At 41.0% G+C, this 19,789-nt stretch overlaps 1 protein-coding gene across 6 annotated transcripts in view; it reads left to right on the top strand.

Moving 5' to 3' along the window:
* Nucleotides 1–19,789, top strand: part of LDLRAD3 (low density lipoprotein receptor class A domain containing 3) — a 142,312-nt gene that overhangs the window by 72,398 nt on the left and 50,125 nt on the right. For 5 of the 6 annotated variants that reach the window (XM_032445215.1, XM_032445214.1, XM_032445216.1 and 2 more), the window contains 2 exons: nucleotides 8,512–8,637; nucleotides 12,069–12,203. In XM_032445215.1, the coding sequence (XP_032301106.1) occupies nucleotides 8,512–8,637; nucleotides 12,069–12,203 (261 nt within the window). The remainder of the gene's footprint in view (nucleotides 1–8,511; nucleotides 8,638–12,068; nucleotides 12,204–19,789) is intronic. The other variant, XM_032445213.1, reaches the window with a different exon arrangement.

The following is a 19,789-nucleotide window of genomic DNA, read 5'->3' as shown; positions in this document are numbered from 1 at the left end:
CCTTGTATTCCATCTAAACGCATGGAACGTTTTATCTAAATGTCTGCCATTCTCAGATGACTTTATTAATCTTTTGCTGTTGTCAGGAGGTGGAGTGAGGGGGTGGGTTGCATGGCACACATAAAATTGCATCATTCATACACGTTTATATATCTGCATGCTTGCACTTGTTCTTCACTGATCTTGTATTGGTGGGGAATTAGACTGGATTAGCAACATATTGGATTTTGAATATACAGTCCACTGTAACCTTTCTTATGTTCCCCCAAGGTTTCCTGTACATTTTTGTTCTGTCTCCAATTTAAAAACCACCTACGAGACAAATGTTTACTGCTCCCTCTGGTGTTCACTTCCAACAGGCTTTACTGCTCAGCGTGTTCAGGAGCAGAGTCTCTGTAGGAAGGTGTTTGTAACAAACAATTACACACAGTTGTGGGTGAGATATAAAAAGTCTTTTCATAAAGATGTTAGATAAAAACCACACTCCACAATTAACAGCCAGGAGGCTTTTCTGGAGTATGTGCTGAATCTGTTCCCATGCTTTAAAACCTTTTCAACTGGAAAACTGAAATTCTTGCAGAACAAAGGCAAGTTCATTCATTTTTCATCTTCAAACTGGTGCTTCAGTTATGTGTTGATTGACTGAATTATATCCAGTTTATAAAAAAAGATAGTTTATCAGGGACTGTAGGTGTTAAAAGCTTAATGATGTCAGAATGATGGAAGGTTTTTTTTTCTCTTAAAAGAAAAAAGTGTACTGAACCTGATGAAGCTGCTCTGTCATTTGAGAAACCCTTGAATGGGAGCCTGTTGCAGTGAGGGCAGTAGGAGTGTGGAGAACTGAGCAGGGACTATGCCAGCAGAAAACTCATGTTGCATGTTTGGAAGCCTTAGGTGAGGACAGACGGACTCCTTGTCCTTCATTCTGTGCTGGTGTAGGGTAGATTTCAGAATAGTTCCTTTAGATTTACTTATTTACTACTGTTCACTGCTTAAAAAGAAGTTCTGTGGGGTCTGCCCTGGAGATCAGGAACATTCTTCAGCTTTGTTCTACAGGAAGATTACAAACTGGAATTATGTTAAGGCACATTATGTATTTATGCTTTTTTTCCTGCATAAATCACAAAATGAAAGGGGGAGAGATGGATCAAATCTACTAATAGTCATTGTTCTCAACCCAAATCTTTCTGGTGGCAGTCTGAATTCAGATGTTTGTCCTCACCTCTCCTTAGGCTTTGCTGTGAGAGCAGTTGAATTCATGACTTTTAAGTTGCTAAGAATAAGTAACCAGATCTACTAGATGCTTTAAAAGACAGAGAGGAAAGGTCTTGTAGAGACAGCATGTTCTTCAATCTCTGTAAGCTATTTAATGACTGCTTATTACCATAGTACAATTATTACAGCTGCAGTTGTTTAGCTTGGGTTTAGCCACTCAGCAGAGTCAGTCTGATGAATGGCTTTCATGTGCAGGAACAAAGGGCACAAAATAACTCTGGCTGCTATCCTTTTAAATACCAGGCTTTAGGGCTCAACAGTCAGAGTTCAGTGCTCTGAAGAGTGGGATGCAGCCTTTTGTTAATAAGAAATGTCTCCCCAATTCGGAAGTAACATCAGTAAGCACTAGGGATTGTCTAAACCAGCTGAGGTACAGCAGCAGATCCAGACTCCCAAGTAGTACTGAGCTTACCCATCTGTAAAGATTATTGCCCTTACATTGTTTAATATATCATAAAATCATTTCAGTTGGAAGGGACCTTCAGAGGTCATCTAGTCCAGCTCCCCTGCAATGAACAGGGTCACATGCACTAGATCAGGTGTGCACAGCCCCATCCATCCTGACTTTGAATGTCTGCAAGGACAGGGCTTTCACCACGTTTCTGGGCAACCCGTGCCAGTACCTCATCACCCTTTTTATAATAAGCTTCTTCCTTATGTTCAATTTAAATCTCCCCACTTTTAGTTTGAAACCATTTCCCCTTGTCCTGACACAGCAGAACCTGCTAAAGTCTGTCTGCTTTTTTTTTTTGTGGCACCCATTTAGATATAGAAAATCAGCTCACTTCAGAGCCTTCTCTTCTCCAGCCTTTCTTACCCTTCTTTGTGCCTATTGCCAAGTTCAGTTCCAGCTGGGCCTTGGTCTTCCTGATCCCACTCCTACAGAGTCTGGCAGCATCTCCATACTCCTCCCAGGTTTCCTGTCCCTGCTTCCACTGCCTGTGCATTTTCTTGCTCTCCAGTTTGACCTTCAGGTCTCAGTTCAACCATGCTGGTCTCGTGTCTTCCTTTCATGACTTACTACACCTGGTGATGCAGAGTCCTTGTGCCCTAAAGAAAGCTTCCTTACAGATCTGCAGGCTCTGCTCTGCTCCCTTGTTGTAAACTGTGTTTTATCAGTTTTTCACATTTTATAAAAGATAGATAAATAATCAATACTTACAAGTGAGTGATTTAATGACCTGCCAGTTACAAAACTGGAACATCAGCATGGCAATTACTTTGTCACTTGAGGATTTTATCTTAAGATTCTAACACAAGAAGTACTAGAGCTTATGCTCTTCAGTTCTAACCTCTGTCTACTGCTTCAGGAAGTGTGGAGTGGCTCTGTCATGGCCCATGGTACTAACTGAAGGCTGAGGTGGCTGTGACCTTCAGGCATTGTCCATGTGCGGTGTGGAGATGATGACAAGCTGCTGTTGTAGGTAAATGAGTCCAGAGGCAGCTGAAGGGTTGGTCTGTGTTTGTGAGGTAGCAAGCGAAAGTGCTCTGCAGTCCCTCAATGAGTGCGAAGGTAGATGACATAAGAAACGAAGGCATGTAGATAACTATAAAAGCCATGTATTAAAATAAGTAATATGACTACAGAAACATCACGACTTCAGAACTCTGTGTTCCTGCTAAAAGCTGTGGGAAATTGTGGAAGTATTAAGCTGTCGTTTTCTTCTTCCCTCCCTTCTGGAGTATGATCTGGGAATTTAACTTTCCATATAAGCAGGACTAACAGTACCATTGTGGTCTCCTGCCTTACGTTACACCTCAGTCAAGTGCATTCCAAATGCCTGTGGGGAATGCACAGTTCTGTAATGAAATCTGTAAGTAGGTAATTCTTAACTCCTTTTATTTTAATACATGAGATGAGAAAACTGAGCAACAGAGCCAGAACAAAGGAAAAGAGAAACATTCTACCAGAGCTTGCAAACTGCAGAGCTCACACCAATAAAAATCTGCAGTCAAAGTAGATTATGTGTATTTATGTTAATGCAGTGTTGTCATGTACCAAGTTTCCAGGCTGCCAGATGTTGTACAAACACCAGTCTTACAAAGATGTGCAAAAACAATCTTCAGTGGCCCAGTTCTTATTTACAGTGCACTAATTTGTGTAAAAGGCTAATGAAATTAACAAATATTTATTTATTTATTTATTCATTCATTCCTTAGAATATATAGCAGAAAATTAGGAATTCCTCTATAAAAGCATGCATTCGCTTAGAAGACCTCTGTCTTGAGATTACTGAATGTTTTTAAGTATTCTTGTTTTTCTCGCTGCTTCCTTTTTCTCCTGGTTATCCTGGCATGTTCACTGCTTGATGCTCTAGCGCACCACCTACAAATAACTGTCAGTGTTCTTGTTCTTTTAAGGGTCTTCGAGTTGTAAGGACTCTCGGGAATCAAGTGCTCTCAAGAGGTCCAAGCCACAGTGCTGGATGCAGTCCTTTCCTGGACCTGCTCACCCACAACCATCTGTTGCACAGCGGTGCTCTGAAGGCCTACAAGGCCCTTTGTGGTTACTGTGTTTTTCTGTGTTGTCCATATTCCAGAAGCAGAGTTTGTATTACCAAAGTCTGACTTGTGAGATGCTAGCAAATCTCTGAAAGCCAAAAGCAAACCTTGGTCTCCCAACCTGTGATAGCTTCCCATAGTAAAACTGACTGTGCCATAAAGCTTTTACTGTTTTGTAGACGTTGCTGTGCTACTTGTAGGTAAGGTAACCACAAGAATCCAGTCTGTATCACAGGACTTGTGAGAAGTGAAACAGAGATACAAAGTTGCTGCTGAAGTCTCCTACTGGCTACCTTCTGGTTTACTTCCACTGACACAACTTGCAAGCTATTGAATGTCTAGGTTCTGCTGGCACTCATGCAGAGTAAGTGCAGGTACACAGCCATTATATTTCAGCTTGGAGTTGCTGTATAGAAACTGAGCTGGAAAGGGAGAATCATCCATCTACAGCAAATGGCTTTTTAGCTGCTGTTTCCACATGCTGCTCTCAGGGTTATACAAACAGTTTGGAATGCCATTTGGCCAGCAGTACCAGCTTTAGTGGAGTTTGTATCAAGTTTCTTAGAGGGATGACAAACATCACAATTTTTTAACAGAAGAGAACATTACACAGTGCATGAAATGAGCATCTGCATTAATTGAGAAGATGCTGTAAACCAGCTGCTAATCTTTTTGCTACCTACTCAAATGGCTCACAGATTTGGGCTATCGAACTAGAATTAACTCTTGTTTTCACTCATGATTAAGCAACCAAATACTTAGAGTAGCTATAATACCGTTTATAATGAAGTGACCATGGTGAAGATCTCATTTGAAGCTCAATTACAGAAATTTACACATGAGTAAGGACATCCTCTAACATTTGATGGCTTTTTGTACAAGGAGATAGAGTGGGTTTGTGGTGCTAATTACTTAATCCCATTGACAGTCTTCTTTAGATGCATGTCAATAGGAAGTCTGACGAGAGCCTGGAACTGGGACAGGTTTACCCGTTGGATGCAGTGAATGGCAGCGTGCAGTGCAGATCAGGGAGCTGTCTACAGAGAGAGTGAGGGACTGAATCCCTGGCACACCAGTACCTTCGTCAGGAGGGTTCCCCTTGCTGCTGGTGTCCCTTAGTCCTTTCTGTCCTGCTTATGTGAATCGTGAGTAATAAGTTTGGAGATGTCCTGAATTTAGTCAGCGTAACACTTGACCTAGAACTTGTACCTTCTATGAAGTTATTGTTCATTTTGCTTTTTAGAGGAAAGTAGTGACCTCTAAAATACTTCCTTTAGTGAGAAATCACTTTGCTAAATGAACACAGGTCAGGGTTTTTGTCTGCACTTTCCTCTAGCGTCTCATCTACTTTCTGACAATTTTGTAGATGGTTATTTAGACTTCTAGACCAGTAAAGATTACTTTGAGGAGAGATAACTTTAGTCTATGGAGATAACAGCCTTTACTTGTTGTCAGAGTACTCTACTTCTGAAGTGTCATCTCTTCCCACATATAAACTCATGAAGTTAGATGCTTTTGTTTTCAGCTGGAGAACTGGCATAGCAGACAATTGTGTGAACACAAAACGCTAGCCCATAACTGAAGAAGTTTTGTTGTAGCCTTCTAGTTGTGTTTGAATATCTTGGAGTGAAGTCAGGCATGTCAGAATTGCCTTTGTAAGAGGATATTCATATATACAGTATGCGATTCTATATAGTTTATACTAAGTCTATTTTTTCCCCCTCTACTGTTCATCATATTGCTGAGAAATAATAAAACAGATTACAACTCTTGAAAAATACTTCTGTTTCACACTTTATGCCCTAAAGTTAGTAAAATGGTTTTCTATTAATACTGTAGAGCTGTGCCTGCAAGCTGTTAAATCTGTGGAAAGTACAGCTGGTCCTGACTGGAAGTTACTAATTTATTTATTTTTTTAAAGATCCTTAAAGGAAAGGAGTGAAAGGATTGATTGATTTCTGCATAGCATAAGGAGTGAGTTCACATACTTGCATACATGGCTGCCAAAACGGTTCTCTTGAACTTAAGCAAGTAAGTCTGGGGGGAGTGTTTGGCAAGCTTATACTATAGCCAGCAGTTCTCTGTGAGCATCTTAGCCCTGTTTTTTGGGTCTGAATTTTTTCAGTGTAAGTACTGTTTCATGATAATGTTTTACTCCTGGGTTTGGGCCATATTAAAAGAAGTGTGGCCATCGGATTGAGGGCAATGATCTTCATGCTCTACTCTGCCCTAATGAAGCCACATCTAGAATACTGTATCTAGTTCTGGGCTCTCCAGTTCAAAAAAGATAGGGATCCCCTAGAAGTAGTCCAGCAGGGGGCCACAAAGGTGATAAAGGTCCTGGAGCATCTCCCAGATGAGGGCAGGCTCAGTAACCTGGATCTGTTCAGGCTAGGGAAAAGACTGAGGGGGAAATATTTATGGTTATAAATAAAGGCTAGTGGAACGGTTGGCAGGAAGCTTTATAGTCTCCAAATTCAAACTCCAAATCACAGGAACCATAGAACATCCTGAGTTGGAAGAGTCCCACAAGGGTCATTGAGTCTAACTCCTGGCTCTACCCAGGACCACCCAAAATTCAAACACTTTGTCTGAGAGCATTGTAAAGGTCTTCTTGAAGTCTGGCAGCTTGGGGCCATGACAGCTGCCCTGAGGAGCCTGTTCCAGCCTATGGTGAAGAACCTTTCCCTAATCTGACTCTCCCTGACACAGCTCCTTGCTGTTCGCTGAGGCCCTATCACAGTCACCAGAGAGCAGAGCTCGGTGCTGCCCATCCACTCCTGTGGGAGCTGCAACCACCATGAGGCCTCCCCTCAGCTCCTCTATAGGTGGAACAAAGCCTGGGAAATATTAAGAATTGGACATCTCTTTGTGGCTAAGCATTAGGGCCACACTTTCTCAGCAGCAGTTTGGCTGGCTGGTGTGTCAGATGCGAATATGGACTTCTTGCTTTGGTGACAGGTGGGGAATTTGTTCTTGACGCATTTGTCCTGATGCTTTTGTTTAAAGACTTCGGGCATGGCACTGCTTCAGACCTTCTTATTACTGAATTATTTAGCTGAGATCAGGCTGCCTCAAGACTCCAGCACAGAAGTTTCTCTTTGAAGTTTGGTAAAGAATTAAGGGTCTCAGGTGTCTCGGCTGTGGGTTTTGCGTTGCTGGTATTGTTGAGCACAGGAGCTACTTCAGGGTAATTTATCAACCTGTTTTTCTACAAAGTAATGGTTCACCTTTTCTTTCCAAGTGAACCTTGGATTCTCTTCAGAAAATGTGGTAGGTGAATACATCAGTGATACATCCTACCTCCTACTTAACTGAAAACCACTGATATAATCAAAATAAATAACAGTTAAAAAATGCGGGAGAGGAACTTGCGGGAATTTGCTTTGGGAGGATACTAAATCAAGCGTGAGTTACTATTGCTGTGGTTTAAGGCTGTTTATATGCACTCTGCTGAGTGATGGAATATGGCTTTGCTACAGCCGTGTTTCGTTTTTAACCCTGGAAAAGAGGATCCCTTCCACATTAATGCTGACGCTTCTTGCCCCCATTTGGTGTGTATATATATAGATGTATATGTATATATATATATATATATTTTTTTTTTTCCCTGCATTTCTTCTGTTGTTTCTGACTTTGTCCTTGCCTCATAAAACTGCCCATTTTGATGTATTGATCCATAAGGCTACATAGAAAGACTGCCTGCTACTAATCCAGATCTATTAAAAAACAAAAAAACAAAACAGGAGCTGCAAAGCATCTTCTGTGTTTGGTTCAGAAGTAAGAAGAGAAGTTTACTCAAAAGTCCTTAAGTCAGAGAGCTGGCTTCTTTTCTGTTGTTCTCCTGTAAGTGGTCCATGGATGGCATTGTGGCATATTGGCAGTGTTCAGTGCTCACCTCCCTGCAGTCAGCCAGGCTTTTGTTTTCAGGGGACTTTCTAGCTCACAATGCATTGTAGAAAATGAAGTTGTGATAATCTGGGGGGGAAATAAATAAATAAATAAAAGGGAAAAACAAGCAAACAGTTAAATTTATTCAGGGCTGATGACAGGGCTGAATTGGTGCTTGCCTTGAGCAATGTAGTGGAAGCATCTGCATTACTCTGAGGGCAGCATTCTCTTCTCCCTGCCATGAAGAGTTGCTGTGCAGTGAAGTAAAAAAGAATATGAAGTACTAGGGATCAAATGGGGTTCTATAATCGCTTCTTAACCACATTTTCATGTTATTGTTTGTATTTAGTGTTATGAATGGCTGTGTGAGTGCTATGAAATAGATGCGGTTTATGTCCTGAGGAGCTTTATAATGAAAGCTGTATGATGGAGAGTTGTATAGTAAGAGATGCAATTCATGTTCCTTTTGCACCTAGTTTCATATAAATTGTGCTAACTAGAGGAACTGTTAGTTCCTGAATTTGACTTTTGCAGCCTTAAAAATGCTTTAATGGAGATCTCTTATGTTTCCTATTATTCTCACAATGGCACTAACACTTCATATCTCTGTATTCCCCCTTTCCTTCTCCAGGTGTTTCCTGACTCTTTGTTCTCCTGTCTTTGCCCACTTTGGTCTCCAGTTCCCATTTTTTCCAAACCTGCTGCCATGTTCATTATGCCTGTCCACCTTGGATTCTTCACTTACGGGCTTCCCAGAGCAACCTGTGCTGCTAATGAAGTGTCTTTAACCTTTGTAAGACATTCCCCTAACGTTTGCAATCTTCTGTGCATTTCTTCTCTCAGCGAAAGCCAAGTCCAAATGTGGTGCCACCTTCTTCCCCTGTGCCAGCGGAATCCACTGCATCATTGGCCGCTTCAGGTGCAACGGCTTTGAGGACTGTCCTGATGGCAGCGATGAGGAAAACTGCAGTAAGTATCTGTCTACTTCCCAGTGAAGACATTTTGTTTTCGTTCAGCTAATCAGAGACAGGAAGCACTAGTTAGTATTTATTTTGAGTCAGATAACCTGCATGATCTGTGCCTTTTTTTTTTCCTCTCACAGAATCACTCAGTAGCATCAAACATTGATAGTGTTAATAACATGCAAATCTGGCTCAACAGGAAATGTAAACCTTAGTACTCTTCTCAGAAGAGTCTCTTCAACCTTAGTGTTGTCTGATGCAGGCACTGCCTCCTCGAGCTTGTTATAGGACATGTTTTCATGGCTGTTGGTTCAGCATCACAGGTGACAGTTCTGCAAAAGAACGATCATTTCTACAGCAAGCAGTTCACAAGTAGTGGTAGAGTGACATCCAACTTCTTTGCAAGCCACTGCATTTCAAAATGGCAGGATGGCCTAAGGCAGGCAAGGTTTTACCTGCTTTTGTTTCAGTTTTGGTTGTTTCCAGTTTTCACTCACGCATACACAAACACCGCATCTTTTCCATGTGTACTTTCTCCATCTTTTCCTCATTTGCTGTGTTTATGTATTTATTTATTTTGCCAAGCAAAGTGGGTGATTTCTTCAGTGGAGTTTTTCTTCTGACTGATTTTAAGATGTGTCATTTTTGAGCCAGTCATTGCTATCTCCTGTTCTGCTGGTTGGTCAGCACCACTCTCAAAATCTTTTATTGCTGTCAGTGATAGAAAATCTCATTTAGCATTTACAACGCAAAACCAGGCCTTGTTTAAAAAGGATCCAATCGACAACAGTGATTTTTTAATAAGGTCCAGCTTGGTTTTATATTAAGACTTGATTGTAATTTTGAAATTAGATTTGAGCTGCATGTTTACTATGAAGGGGTTCTCTGTATTTCAATGTAAAGAGCATTTGTCACATATCACAAATGAGACTTAAAATTGTTTATTTGCTTATTTCTGGTCACTGGGGAAGATTCTTTGTTCATTGGTGCATTTAGGCTTCTCTGTCTGTACGTGTTCTCAAACAACAAGAAAAGCCAGGAAAGGGTTATTTAGTGAAACAGGATCTTTAAGGGAGAGGCAGGTTCTCAAAATCAGAAATGCTTGCCAGTGCATGAGTTTGAGCCCCTGAGCTGTTCAGCATCTTGCAGCAAAGTCACGGCAGAGATATCATTTGAAGTATGACTTGACACGGACTAAAACCCTGTTGTGTGGCTGCATAGATCTGCTGTATCTGTAAGTCTGGCAGGGATTTATCATAGCAGTAAGGAAAGGTTATGTTCGATCCAGCAGCCCTGCTGCTATTACCGGGAGCTGTTAAAAGCCCTGATGTTGCGTGGGTCTGTAGGCGGAAGCCTGCAGCAAATAGTCCTCCTTCTCTTGTTGGAGCAGGCTGGGCTTTTCCTTTTAATATCATTTAAAGGTCAGGAGGAGGACAACAGACACCAGCTTTCAAAGATAACAAAAGGGGAGATCTTTACAGAGATCTATCACTGTCTGCTTCTAGGAGGACTTGCATTTCTTGTTTGTGTGCCTCCCCCACATGTTGTGGTCTCTATGGCAGCATGAGCAACCTTTAAAAGTGCCATCTGTTGCTGGGTAAGACTCTGCTTTGGCTCTTGGGATGGCTGTGGTGGGGTGATAGCACCTCAGCAGAGGATGAAGTTTGTGTAAGAAGATTGAAGGCTAAGATTTTATGGTCTTTGGGTTATACTTAAACAAATGGGCTAGAAAGAGGTTTTGATGAATGTACTTTGAATATCCTTGAGGTAGTGGGCTGACAAATGGCAGGTTTCACTTTAAAGCACACCACCTTGGAGCTAGTTACGAATTCCTTAATTTCCCCTGTGTGTGGCCTGTAGCTCTAACAAGGCCTTAGGGCTGATAATAGGCTACTGATCTTCCTTTTCCTCTGTGCTATTGAAGTGCATGTGTAGTATTTTCCAGCACATCTGAGTGTCTAGTCTCAGCTTTGCTTGTGGAGAAGCAGTGCTGTAGGTCCTAAAGTGACCTGCAGAATCAACATGCTATGCAAGTATGCAGCACTTCCAGACCAAAAGAGATTTTGCATGTTCGTAGTAAATGTGCTTTTGGGGAGCTGGAGGAATTGCCCAGATGTAGGGAGTATTTGTAATGTATATTGGGATACTGCAGATTGTTATACTTGTTTAAAGTGTGTTTTCTGTTGTTGCTTTTTTTTTTTTTTTTTTTTTTGAAAGACTCTTTAAGGGCAGCTCTTACTTAAAAGAATAAAGAAATAGGAAGCCAGTGAGTATTTGGGACTATAATCCCCTTTGTTATTGTGGTGGAGAATCACTTTGAAGCAGACAAGGCATCTAAACAGCTTTTTAAGATGTTCAATTGGAATGCTGCATTCAGTTTGAGTCACTTCATTATCAAAAATTGGCAGGAGTTCAGAGAAGAGTGACAGAAATTATTAAGGGACAGAGAGATCGATTCATGAGAAGATATAAATTATGCATATCTCAGCCAACGCGTGACTATGTAGGAAGATAAGGCTGTATGTGAAGGGTGCAGACATTGTTGAGGGGGGGATTATGTAGTTATGTATGCTGAAGTATAGCTAAGAGTAGAGGGATGAAATCGGGGATGAGAAAGCAAGATGAATATCAAGGAAATCTCCTTAGCAGTGAGACACATTGAATCTGTGATGTAATCTCCTAGAAATGGAGAAAACGGTACTTCCTGAGGCTTTTATATGAGACTATATGTAGCAGCAAATATGCTGTAGGATGCTATGTTTAGAGGGAGTGAAGAGTGCTCTTCCCAAATGAGTCTACTTAAATGCTGTTCTGCTTTTGCTGGGAGTGCATTTATCTAACTCACAGGGATGTATTTTGTGAAAGGGTTTTCTGAGTGCACTTTAGCTGTAAAAATGAATTTCAAGTTCAAACACTGAGAATTTGAGAAGTGCCAACATTGCCATGGTTTCAATTTAAAAAAATATGGGTGGGGATGGGCAAGGTGTTAAAAACAGAACTGCAGGAGGTAGATTAAACACTGCTGCAGTTCTGAGCTTGGATTGTTGGCTTATAAAACTTGAGCTAAACTGACTTGGTCATAGTGGAAGCAATAGGCAGTGTTTTTGGTATGGAGGGTAGCACAGCCTACAACTTTGAGGTGGGCAAAAGCTGAACATCTAGCAGCAATTGTGATGAAGGTTGTCATGAAAGAGAGCAGAAGGATTACTGCGACTGAGAGTAGATAAATCTCTGCTAATACTAGCGAATCTTGCATGATTTAGAGATCTCATCTCTGCCTGCTTAAAGAGGCAAGGTATGTTTGATTGCCAAGTTACTCCCACATATTCAGTGAAGTGACCAGCTGTTGAGCTGTGACCTGTTGTCATTAACTACTGAAAGGCTATTTCACTGCCTAAGAGAATATGTAATTAAAGATCTCACTTTCTCTTTTCACAGCAGCCAATCCCTTGCTCTGCTCTACTGCCCGATTCCACTGTAAAAATGGTCTTTGCATTGATAAAAGCTTTGTGTGCGACAGTCAAAATAACTGTCAAGACAACAGTGATGAAGAAAGCTGTGAAAGTCCTCAAGGTAGGAACAGACCCTTTTTCTATTAATTAGCATTTATACCAACATTAATACATTACAGATGTAGAAAATATGTTTCTGTTGTTGCCTGGTTTTGACTAGAACTGTGGTTTCCTTATCCTGCAGTTACTGAGAGTGAAACATGTTGTGTGTGCATGTGTGCATTTCAGTATCAGCGCTCAGAAGATTGGTATCTCTCTTAGATTAATTTAAAAAATCATTTTTGCTAGAAGTGTTTGTGATCTGTGGTCCAGTGCCCACTGAAGCCAAGAGGGGTCTAAGAAAAAATGGGTTGGATCCAGAAAGATCAGTAATAAAGTTTAAATGTGAGGAAGTTTGTTGGCTGTCAGATTGCCAGTTGAGTAACTCTGGGTAGGCTTAAAGCCTTAAGCCCTCTTTGCACTATTACTTCCTGCAGGGTATGTTTCACTGTGTTACAAGTCTACAGTGTAAGGATATATTCTTAGCCTTCCCTGTTTCAGTATTAAGAAACAATATGAAGTCAGGGAGGAAATTTTTATTACGGTTTGAAAATTGTGTGCGAGTCTTATGAGACTCTCAAAACACCATCTCAAAAATTATTTCTTTTTTCCTTTTCAACTTTTTCTATAACTACATGCAGCATTTCTTTTTGTAACTCAGTACCATGGTATTTTATAAAATGAGTGACTTGAGGTTGGCAAGCGATATCTGTCAGGCATCAGCTGCTAAACCTTTTCATGTCTGAGTTGCTACTGAGAGTCCAGAGCAGGAAAAGATGGAAGTCTCGTTGGGTGTTTGCTGGGAAATTGCAGTGTGCTTGGGCCTATAGAGAACATAGCACGTGAAGAGAGAGATAAAGGATGGTATGAAAGAAGGTGAAATCTGAGAAATGAAGGAGAATGACTTCAATATTTAGCTGTTCTGATGATTTAGCCCTTCATGAAAGAGAAAGTAATTCTGAGCTCAACGTGGTGATAAATATTCTTGACAACTCATAAGGGAGGAGGGAAAACAAGCAGCGGCAATGTCAACAAAGAAGAGTTTACAGCAACGGTATGTGATGATGTGTTCTGTGTGGTTTTTCTGCTTAACCTATGAGCTCTTTCCTTTGGCTCAAGATGTGAAAGCTGAACAGGTCATCCTCTTACTTGCCAGGGCTGTGTCACGTGCTGGGAACATAAATCTGCCTGGATGAAGCCCCAGAGAGGGGCCTGGCCTGCTCTGCTGTTGCGGTTGTCTTGGGGAAGGAGAAGAAAAAGGATGTTTTGAGCGCCTAGTGCTCTGTATTGCTGCTGCAGTAGTGCTGCTGTGTTGAGGGGTGAATTGTTTTTCACTACAGGCCTAAGGCAGCCTAGTAAGATTAATGCATGTGGTAAGGTTTTTTGTTGGGTTTTTCTTCTTTTGGCATCTGAAGCTTAAAGCAGCAGTGTTCTTTTCCAAGGTTGGGATGTCTGCTTCCTCTGCAGATTAATTGGCTGGATTGCCTCCAGGTTGTTTGTTGTCATGACAATCTGCTTTTGGAAGTGACTGTCAGGCTCAGGAGAAGAAAAGAGCTGTATTTCATGAAGCTGTTACTTTATCTTTGGTCCTTCTGGAGAAGTCAGATTATTATGGGGAGTTAAGCAGAGTAATTCTGCCTCTTTCTGTACATGAAAAAGCCCCAGACATGGAAAAAGGAACTCCCTTTTATTAGATTGAAGCAGAAAGGATTTGTTCGTATGAATATAAATATGTGCTTAAAAAAAAAACAAAACAAAAACAAGTCCATGTACAAGATTGGGAATAAGGAGTGAAATTCTGATTGTGTTGAGTGTGTGTGGTTGTCCTATGGCAGTTCAAGAGCTTCCCTGAATTGCCATGTCCTCATCTGTCAGCGTGTGATGCTTGTATACCTGTCTTTCAAAGTGAGGATTAAGCACTGTAATGTGTTCAGCTCCCCATCAGAATGTAAATTAAGATTCCCTCTGGAGTTTGCAGCTATGGGTATGTCAGTCCTGGCTCCCAAACACAGCAAATACTTTGTGTTAATTGAGATTTAGAGGCTACAGTGGACAGAGTCTTTCATTTCTCACAATTCTTTCTATAGCAGATCTAATTAGAATAATTACGATGAGTTTCGTGTTAACACAGCACCCAACAATCCTGGTCATTAAATAGAACTCAAGTGTTCTGGGTACTTAGGGACAGTGCAAAGCACATCTGTAGGGCATTGTAAAATCAAGATAGAGGATTTTCTTTCCACTAGCCATGTCATCATGTCAAGTGTAGTAGTTTTAATTCAGTGTAATTGAGTTCAGTCTGACACAGTAGATTGCCCTTGTGTGCTATTTCCCTACATAAAAAATTGTTGATTTAGCAATTACTAAGCTTCTGAACCTCTCCCTGTAGTATGGTATTGTTATTATCACCGTTTAACAGATGGGGGAGAAAAGGCACAGATCAGCTAAACAAAGTGATCCCAGAGTAACATCCTGGTTGGTAGGAGCAGAGCTTCATCTATGCTTGTCTGCTTCAGGGGAATGTTGTGAGACTTAATCAATGTTTGCAAACTGTTTTGAGATACTAAGATAACATGTGGAATAGAAGTGTGAATTATTAATTGGTACTTTGCTCTCCTTCTGCTCTTGGGTATACTGACAAGCTTTTTAAATTAACACCTCTTCCTACTCCTCCATGAACTTCAAAGGCCTCCTTTATCCTGCTGTCATTACTGGAAGGCTGCAGTAGCAAATTGGTTTGGTTTGTGTCAGATGCTCCTTCATGCATGAAAATCCTTTCATTCAAGAATGGTCACTGCAGACTAGGAAAAGAGAAAGTAACCCCCTCCTGCAAAATGTGTTGACCTGGATTTGACATGAGGCGTATCAATGACAAATAGTAGCTTTGCTGGAACACTGCATTTTGGAATGAACCCGAAGTCATGAGTTTGTAAAGATTCGTTTTAGTCCTAAATAGGAGTAGGTATATTTGGGGATGAGGTAGGAGACAAATGCCACATGATTTACATACAAAAATGTGGGGAAGGTCCAATTTTCCAAGATCAAGTTGTTGCTCTTCTTTCTTGTACCACTTGTAATCCAGTGTTGAATGTCATACAAAGGTTTGTATGTCACGAGGAAAGGGACAGTATAAAAACTTAGACCGTGACTGTCTAAAAATGAGTCAAATAATTGGGAACTGTTCTTGTTCCCAGCAGTGATTATTTGTAGGCCCTGTAGGTGTTGTAGTAATCCTCCAAGCTGTTCCTTTAATCTATCCCTGACTGCGCTCTGGTCATCCTTGATTTCCAGAGCTGAAGTGGAATGGCCAGACTTTTCTAGTCTGTTATATTTATCCAGGTAACCACTTGGGATTAGGACCGTCTGGAGGGTGTAATTGCATGCATTATCCACACTGTTGCATATATATAACTCATGCAGAATTGTTCTTTCTAGGGCTTTGTTCTAGTTCTGTTTGGTGGATCTTAATCCAGGAAAGTCCCTCCTGCTCATCTGCTTTTTTCCTCTGATTGCCTGGGATCTCTCCCACATGTTAACTGATGGTGGTAACCTTTCCAAGCAGGAAGATTGGCCTTCCAGTCATAGGGGGATTTCCTGCTCTGACAGCAGTCTGCTGAACTGCAAGGGAATATTTTTCAACATCTGTATGAGTTTGTTTGTTTGTTTTTCCACCTCTAGGACTGTACTTAATTTATTTCCTTAATTGCTTTTTATCTACATGTATTTTCACAGCGTTTCTTCCTTCAGCATCTCCTCCATTTTGTGCTTTTTAGTCTTTACTAATTCTACAACCAACAAAAGCATACTGGCTGTTCCCATTCAAACTCCTTTTCCTTTCATGGCCCTTCTTTTCTTTCCCACTAAGGTTGCTAAAATCCTTTATTAGCTTTAACCACGTTGCCTAGGAAAAGAGTTTTATTGCTGCAAGTCTACATTCACGCTGGCCGAGCTGGCTTCAGAAATGTTGCTCTAGTTGTCACCCTGCAGTTGTTAGTAAACAGTACCACTGCTGTCAAGTTATACATTACAGGTTTTGCAAGTGTCCCGAAGCTGATTCATGCTCTATATTTCTACTGTGAATTTGGGTAATAGCCTTAGTTGCACATATGGGTACTTCCTTTTTCATGTTTGCATAGTTTTCATTGAATTTTTATTAGGATTTTGATATCCCGCAGCATTCTAAAACAAATTTAGAAGCGTTCATGGCTGTCAGATGATTATATAAATTGCTTGTATGAAAACGGGCAGCATATTGAATCACTGAAAAATCTGACCCTGTGTCAAACAAACTGACAGCCAAATGGTGCAGACATAATCTAAATTTCAGTGAAATATCACAGTACCTGATTTATAAAGCACAAAGATCTCCCAGAATGTCCCACTCCATGTGGAGTTTACAGCCAGCCCTTTGCCTGTGGCAAACTGGGATTCTGGAATTCCCAAGTGCTCTGATATCACTTATACTTCACTAAGCCTTGTAGTCTGATCCTGGCTGCGCACGTTTCCTTGTATCAAGTCTCTCTTTGACTCATTATTGACTCAGTCTGTAAGCTGAAGCTCCACTGGCAATTATTGTGCATCAGCTTAGCCCAGTTCAGCCTACAGCTGGAACTTAATACTCAGAGGCAGACTGAACACAAACAGAAGCTCAAGAAAGGATACAAATAAAATGCCACTGAATGTTTTATTAAAAAGAGGCTATGCCTGGGCTCTCTAATAGCTTTGTTTTCTTAACGCTTTCTAGATGGAGGTGTTTCTGTCAACTGTGAATTGCTTCTTTCCTCCATTTCTCTGTTCTCTGATCAAGCTCAGGATTCTTTCCCTATTTTGACTTCATAAATTGTGTTTGATAGGGTTTTTATCGAGAGGCAAATTGATGCATCTGTATAGTGACTAAAAGTTAAGATGGACAGCTGGTACAAGTATGTATGCAGCTATAACAGAGTGGTAGACAACAGTGACTTCAGGTCTCCAAAAAGAAATTTGCTTAAAAGAGTGTTGGTGCATCTGGGGGATGTCCTGATTCATCACCAATCTCCCGTTCACCCTGCTTTGGTAGGCTGAAGCTGAAATCTTAGACAAGGTACTGTGTCACTCTGGGCTCACCATGTTATAAAGGCAGTAAGGATGGGCACCTGGTCTTGGGTCTGAAGCTTGTACGATGCCTGTTCTGTAAGCAGGGATTACCTGAAGATGCTGTATCAGCCCTCCCTAAAGGCACAGTTCACTCTAATAATGTAGGAGCCATTTTTACAGTAGTGCATTATTGGACCCCTGCTGTAATCTGGTGGTTGGTTTTTTTTGGTTGGTTGGCTTTTGTGGGTTTTTTTCTCTTTTGTTGGTATGTCTGTAGTTGGGGTTCCCAAACTAGTTATAAAAATATGAGCTAGAAGCCAGCCTTAGTTCAGCTGCTGTGCTTTCAGCTAGGGGAGCTGGAAGTTGATACTGGAAATAGCACATTTTTTGTCACCTGTGCAGAAACGAAATAAGAGCTCTTAACAGCTGTGTCTAGATATTCTTACCTTCACTTCAACACGTGCCTAATTAGCAGTGCTGGAGAAAGGTGACATGAATACCCATTTTCTTTGCCCGTGCTTCAAAATTTCAAACATAGGTGATAAAATGCTACGCCAGACAAAGACAAGTTTAAAATAAAGGACTTTTCTTCCCCCTCCCCAAATTTTCTTTAGGCTGATTAAATTCTTTCTTGAGCTCTCATTTGTAGAAAATCAATTTTTTCCAAATACTTTTTCCACGGGGTTATAACAGTATGTGGGTGGTTGAGGTATACCATGTATTTTGGCAATAGCATGCAGTGTCCATCCTGGCTGCTGATATGCATTAACTTTTCCAAGTTGCCAGTGTCATTTAACCATGTAGTAGGCTCCTGCTGCAGAACAGTAGCCTCCCTCTTTTTGCTGGCAGTGGAAAGAATTAAAATGAAAGGCACAGATGTTGATTTCTGACTTACTGTAGAAATGAATCAACTCCAGGTGGCCAAGTGCTTTTTCTATAGTTACAGTGGAAAATTATAACATTCGTATTTAAAATGAAACTTTAATACCTATTTCAGTACCAGAGGAAACAGTTTTGATGGAGTATTCTTTCTTTATGGTTGGGAAAGAGTTATTGTGATCACAAACATAGGTAGTAAAGAGTCACAGCAAAGGTTACCTGGTTTAAGTGTTGAAGAGGAGTTGTTACTAGCAGAGTGACAGCTGGCTTGGCCATCTCTTCTGTTTCTGGTCCTAACTCTCATTCATCAGATCCAACCACATCAATCTTCAACTCTGTTTCCATGCCTGGCCAAGATCCTGTTGGCATGACTTTCCCATTGGAGCTGATCCTCAACACGGCAGTGTCAGTCAGGGGCAGAACTTGGACTGTGGTCTTCTAGCATTAATCACTGCTCAGGCATAATCTTTCAACCTAAATCTAGCTGTGAGAACTACCTGTGTTAGCAGTGGCAGCAGAAAGTCTTACATTGATTTAACCTCCATAGCCTTCACAAATCTTAGTCTACAGTTCTCATGTCTATCTGTCTGATAGTTAGAAATGATTTTCTAACAGCAGTGATTTGGGCAGCTTGCTTCTTTTAGAAGTTTCTGTGGGAAATTGAGAGGAGAGTACTAGACTTTCCTCACTCTTTAGGAGTTGGGTTGTTCTTTTTATCAGAGTAGGATTAGATGGAAGAGTTTTGTTGCTCACGCCTTTGTGAGCGGAGGAGGAACATCCCAGAATCCTCTGTGTGAGGTTTAGTTTTTTATTTACTTGCTTTATTTTCTTGAAGCTGCTGCTATGATATTAGTGGATGTGGCTCCTGAAATGTCAGGAAACTAGTTTTGCACATGCTTAAAATCTATATCTTTTCATAGCTTCACTTATACCTGGGAATAATTTGTGACATGTGAGTTCTATCAAAGCTCGTGTGTGTGTTCTAACTCGAGCTTAAAGCCACAAGCAAGGCAGAATGACCAGGTGTAACAGTTAGTGTCTGTATTCAGATGTTATAGCAGTTTAATACCTAATCAATTATGTAATTGACCCAAATCAGTATAATTTCGTATAGACAGTCCCTGAGAGTAGGGTTACCAAGGTCTGTTGAAAAGTTTTACTGGCACATCTGCTCAGCAAGAATATATGCTCCAGGTCAGCCAGATGTTTCTGTGGCTAGAAGCTGTGCTGCTGCACTGCACTTGTCTCCTAGGAGCACAATGGGAAATGCAGAATTGCTCTCAAACACAGAAGATCCTGTGTGGTGGGGACTTGGATAGATCTGGCAAGTTTATCTGCTTTCTTGGGAAGTCCTTGTTTAGTCTAATTGGGTTTTCTTTAAGTGGCTTTGCTTATCTGAGACAGCCACAATTTTACCATGACGTTCAGAAGATACTATTTCATATATTGAAGGGAAATAACAATGTGAGAAGCTGTGTGTGCTTGGGGAATATCTCACAGTTGTGGTGGTATTAAAATCAGTGTAGCTACAACATCTCTCTGTCTTCATGTCCACTCCTAAGTGCCAGTCCCAGTCAGGTCAGTAGGAGAGTTATCTTTCTGCAGCTGAAGGAATTGTATCTTTTGCAGGTCTCACTTCAGCTGCTGTGCCAG

Source organism: Coturnix japonica, chromosome 5 (genome assembly GCF_001577835.2).
Source record: "Coturnix japonica isolate 7356 chromosome 5, Coturnix japonica 2.1, whole genome shotgun sequence".
Classification (NCBI taxonomy): domain Eukaryota; kingdom Metazoa; phylum Chordata; class Aves; order Galliformes; family Phasianidae; genus Coturnix; species Coturnix japonica.
This window is presented reverse-complemented; position numbering and strand designations above follow the sequence as displayed.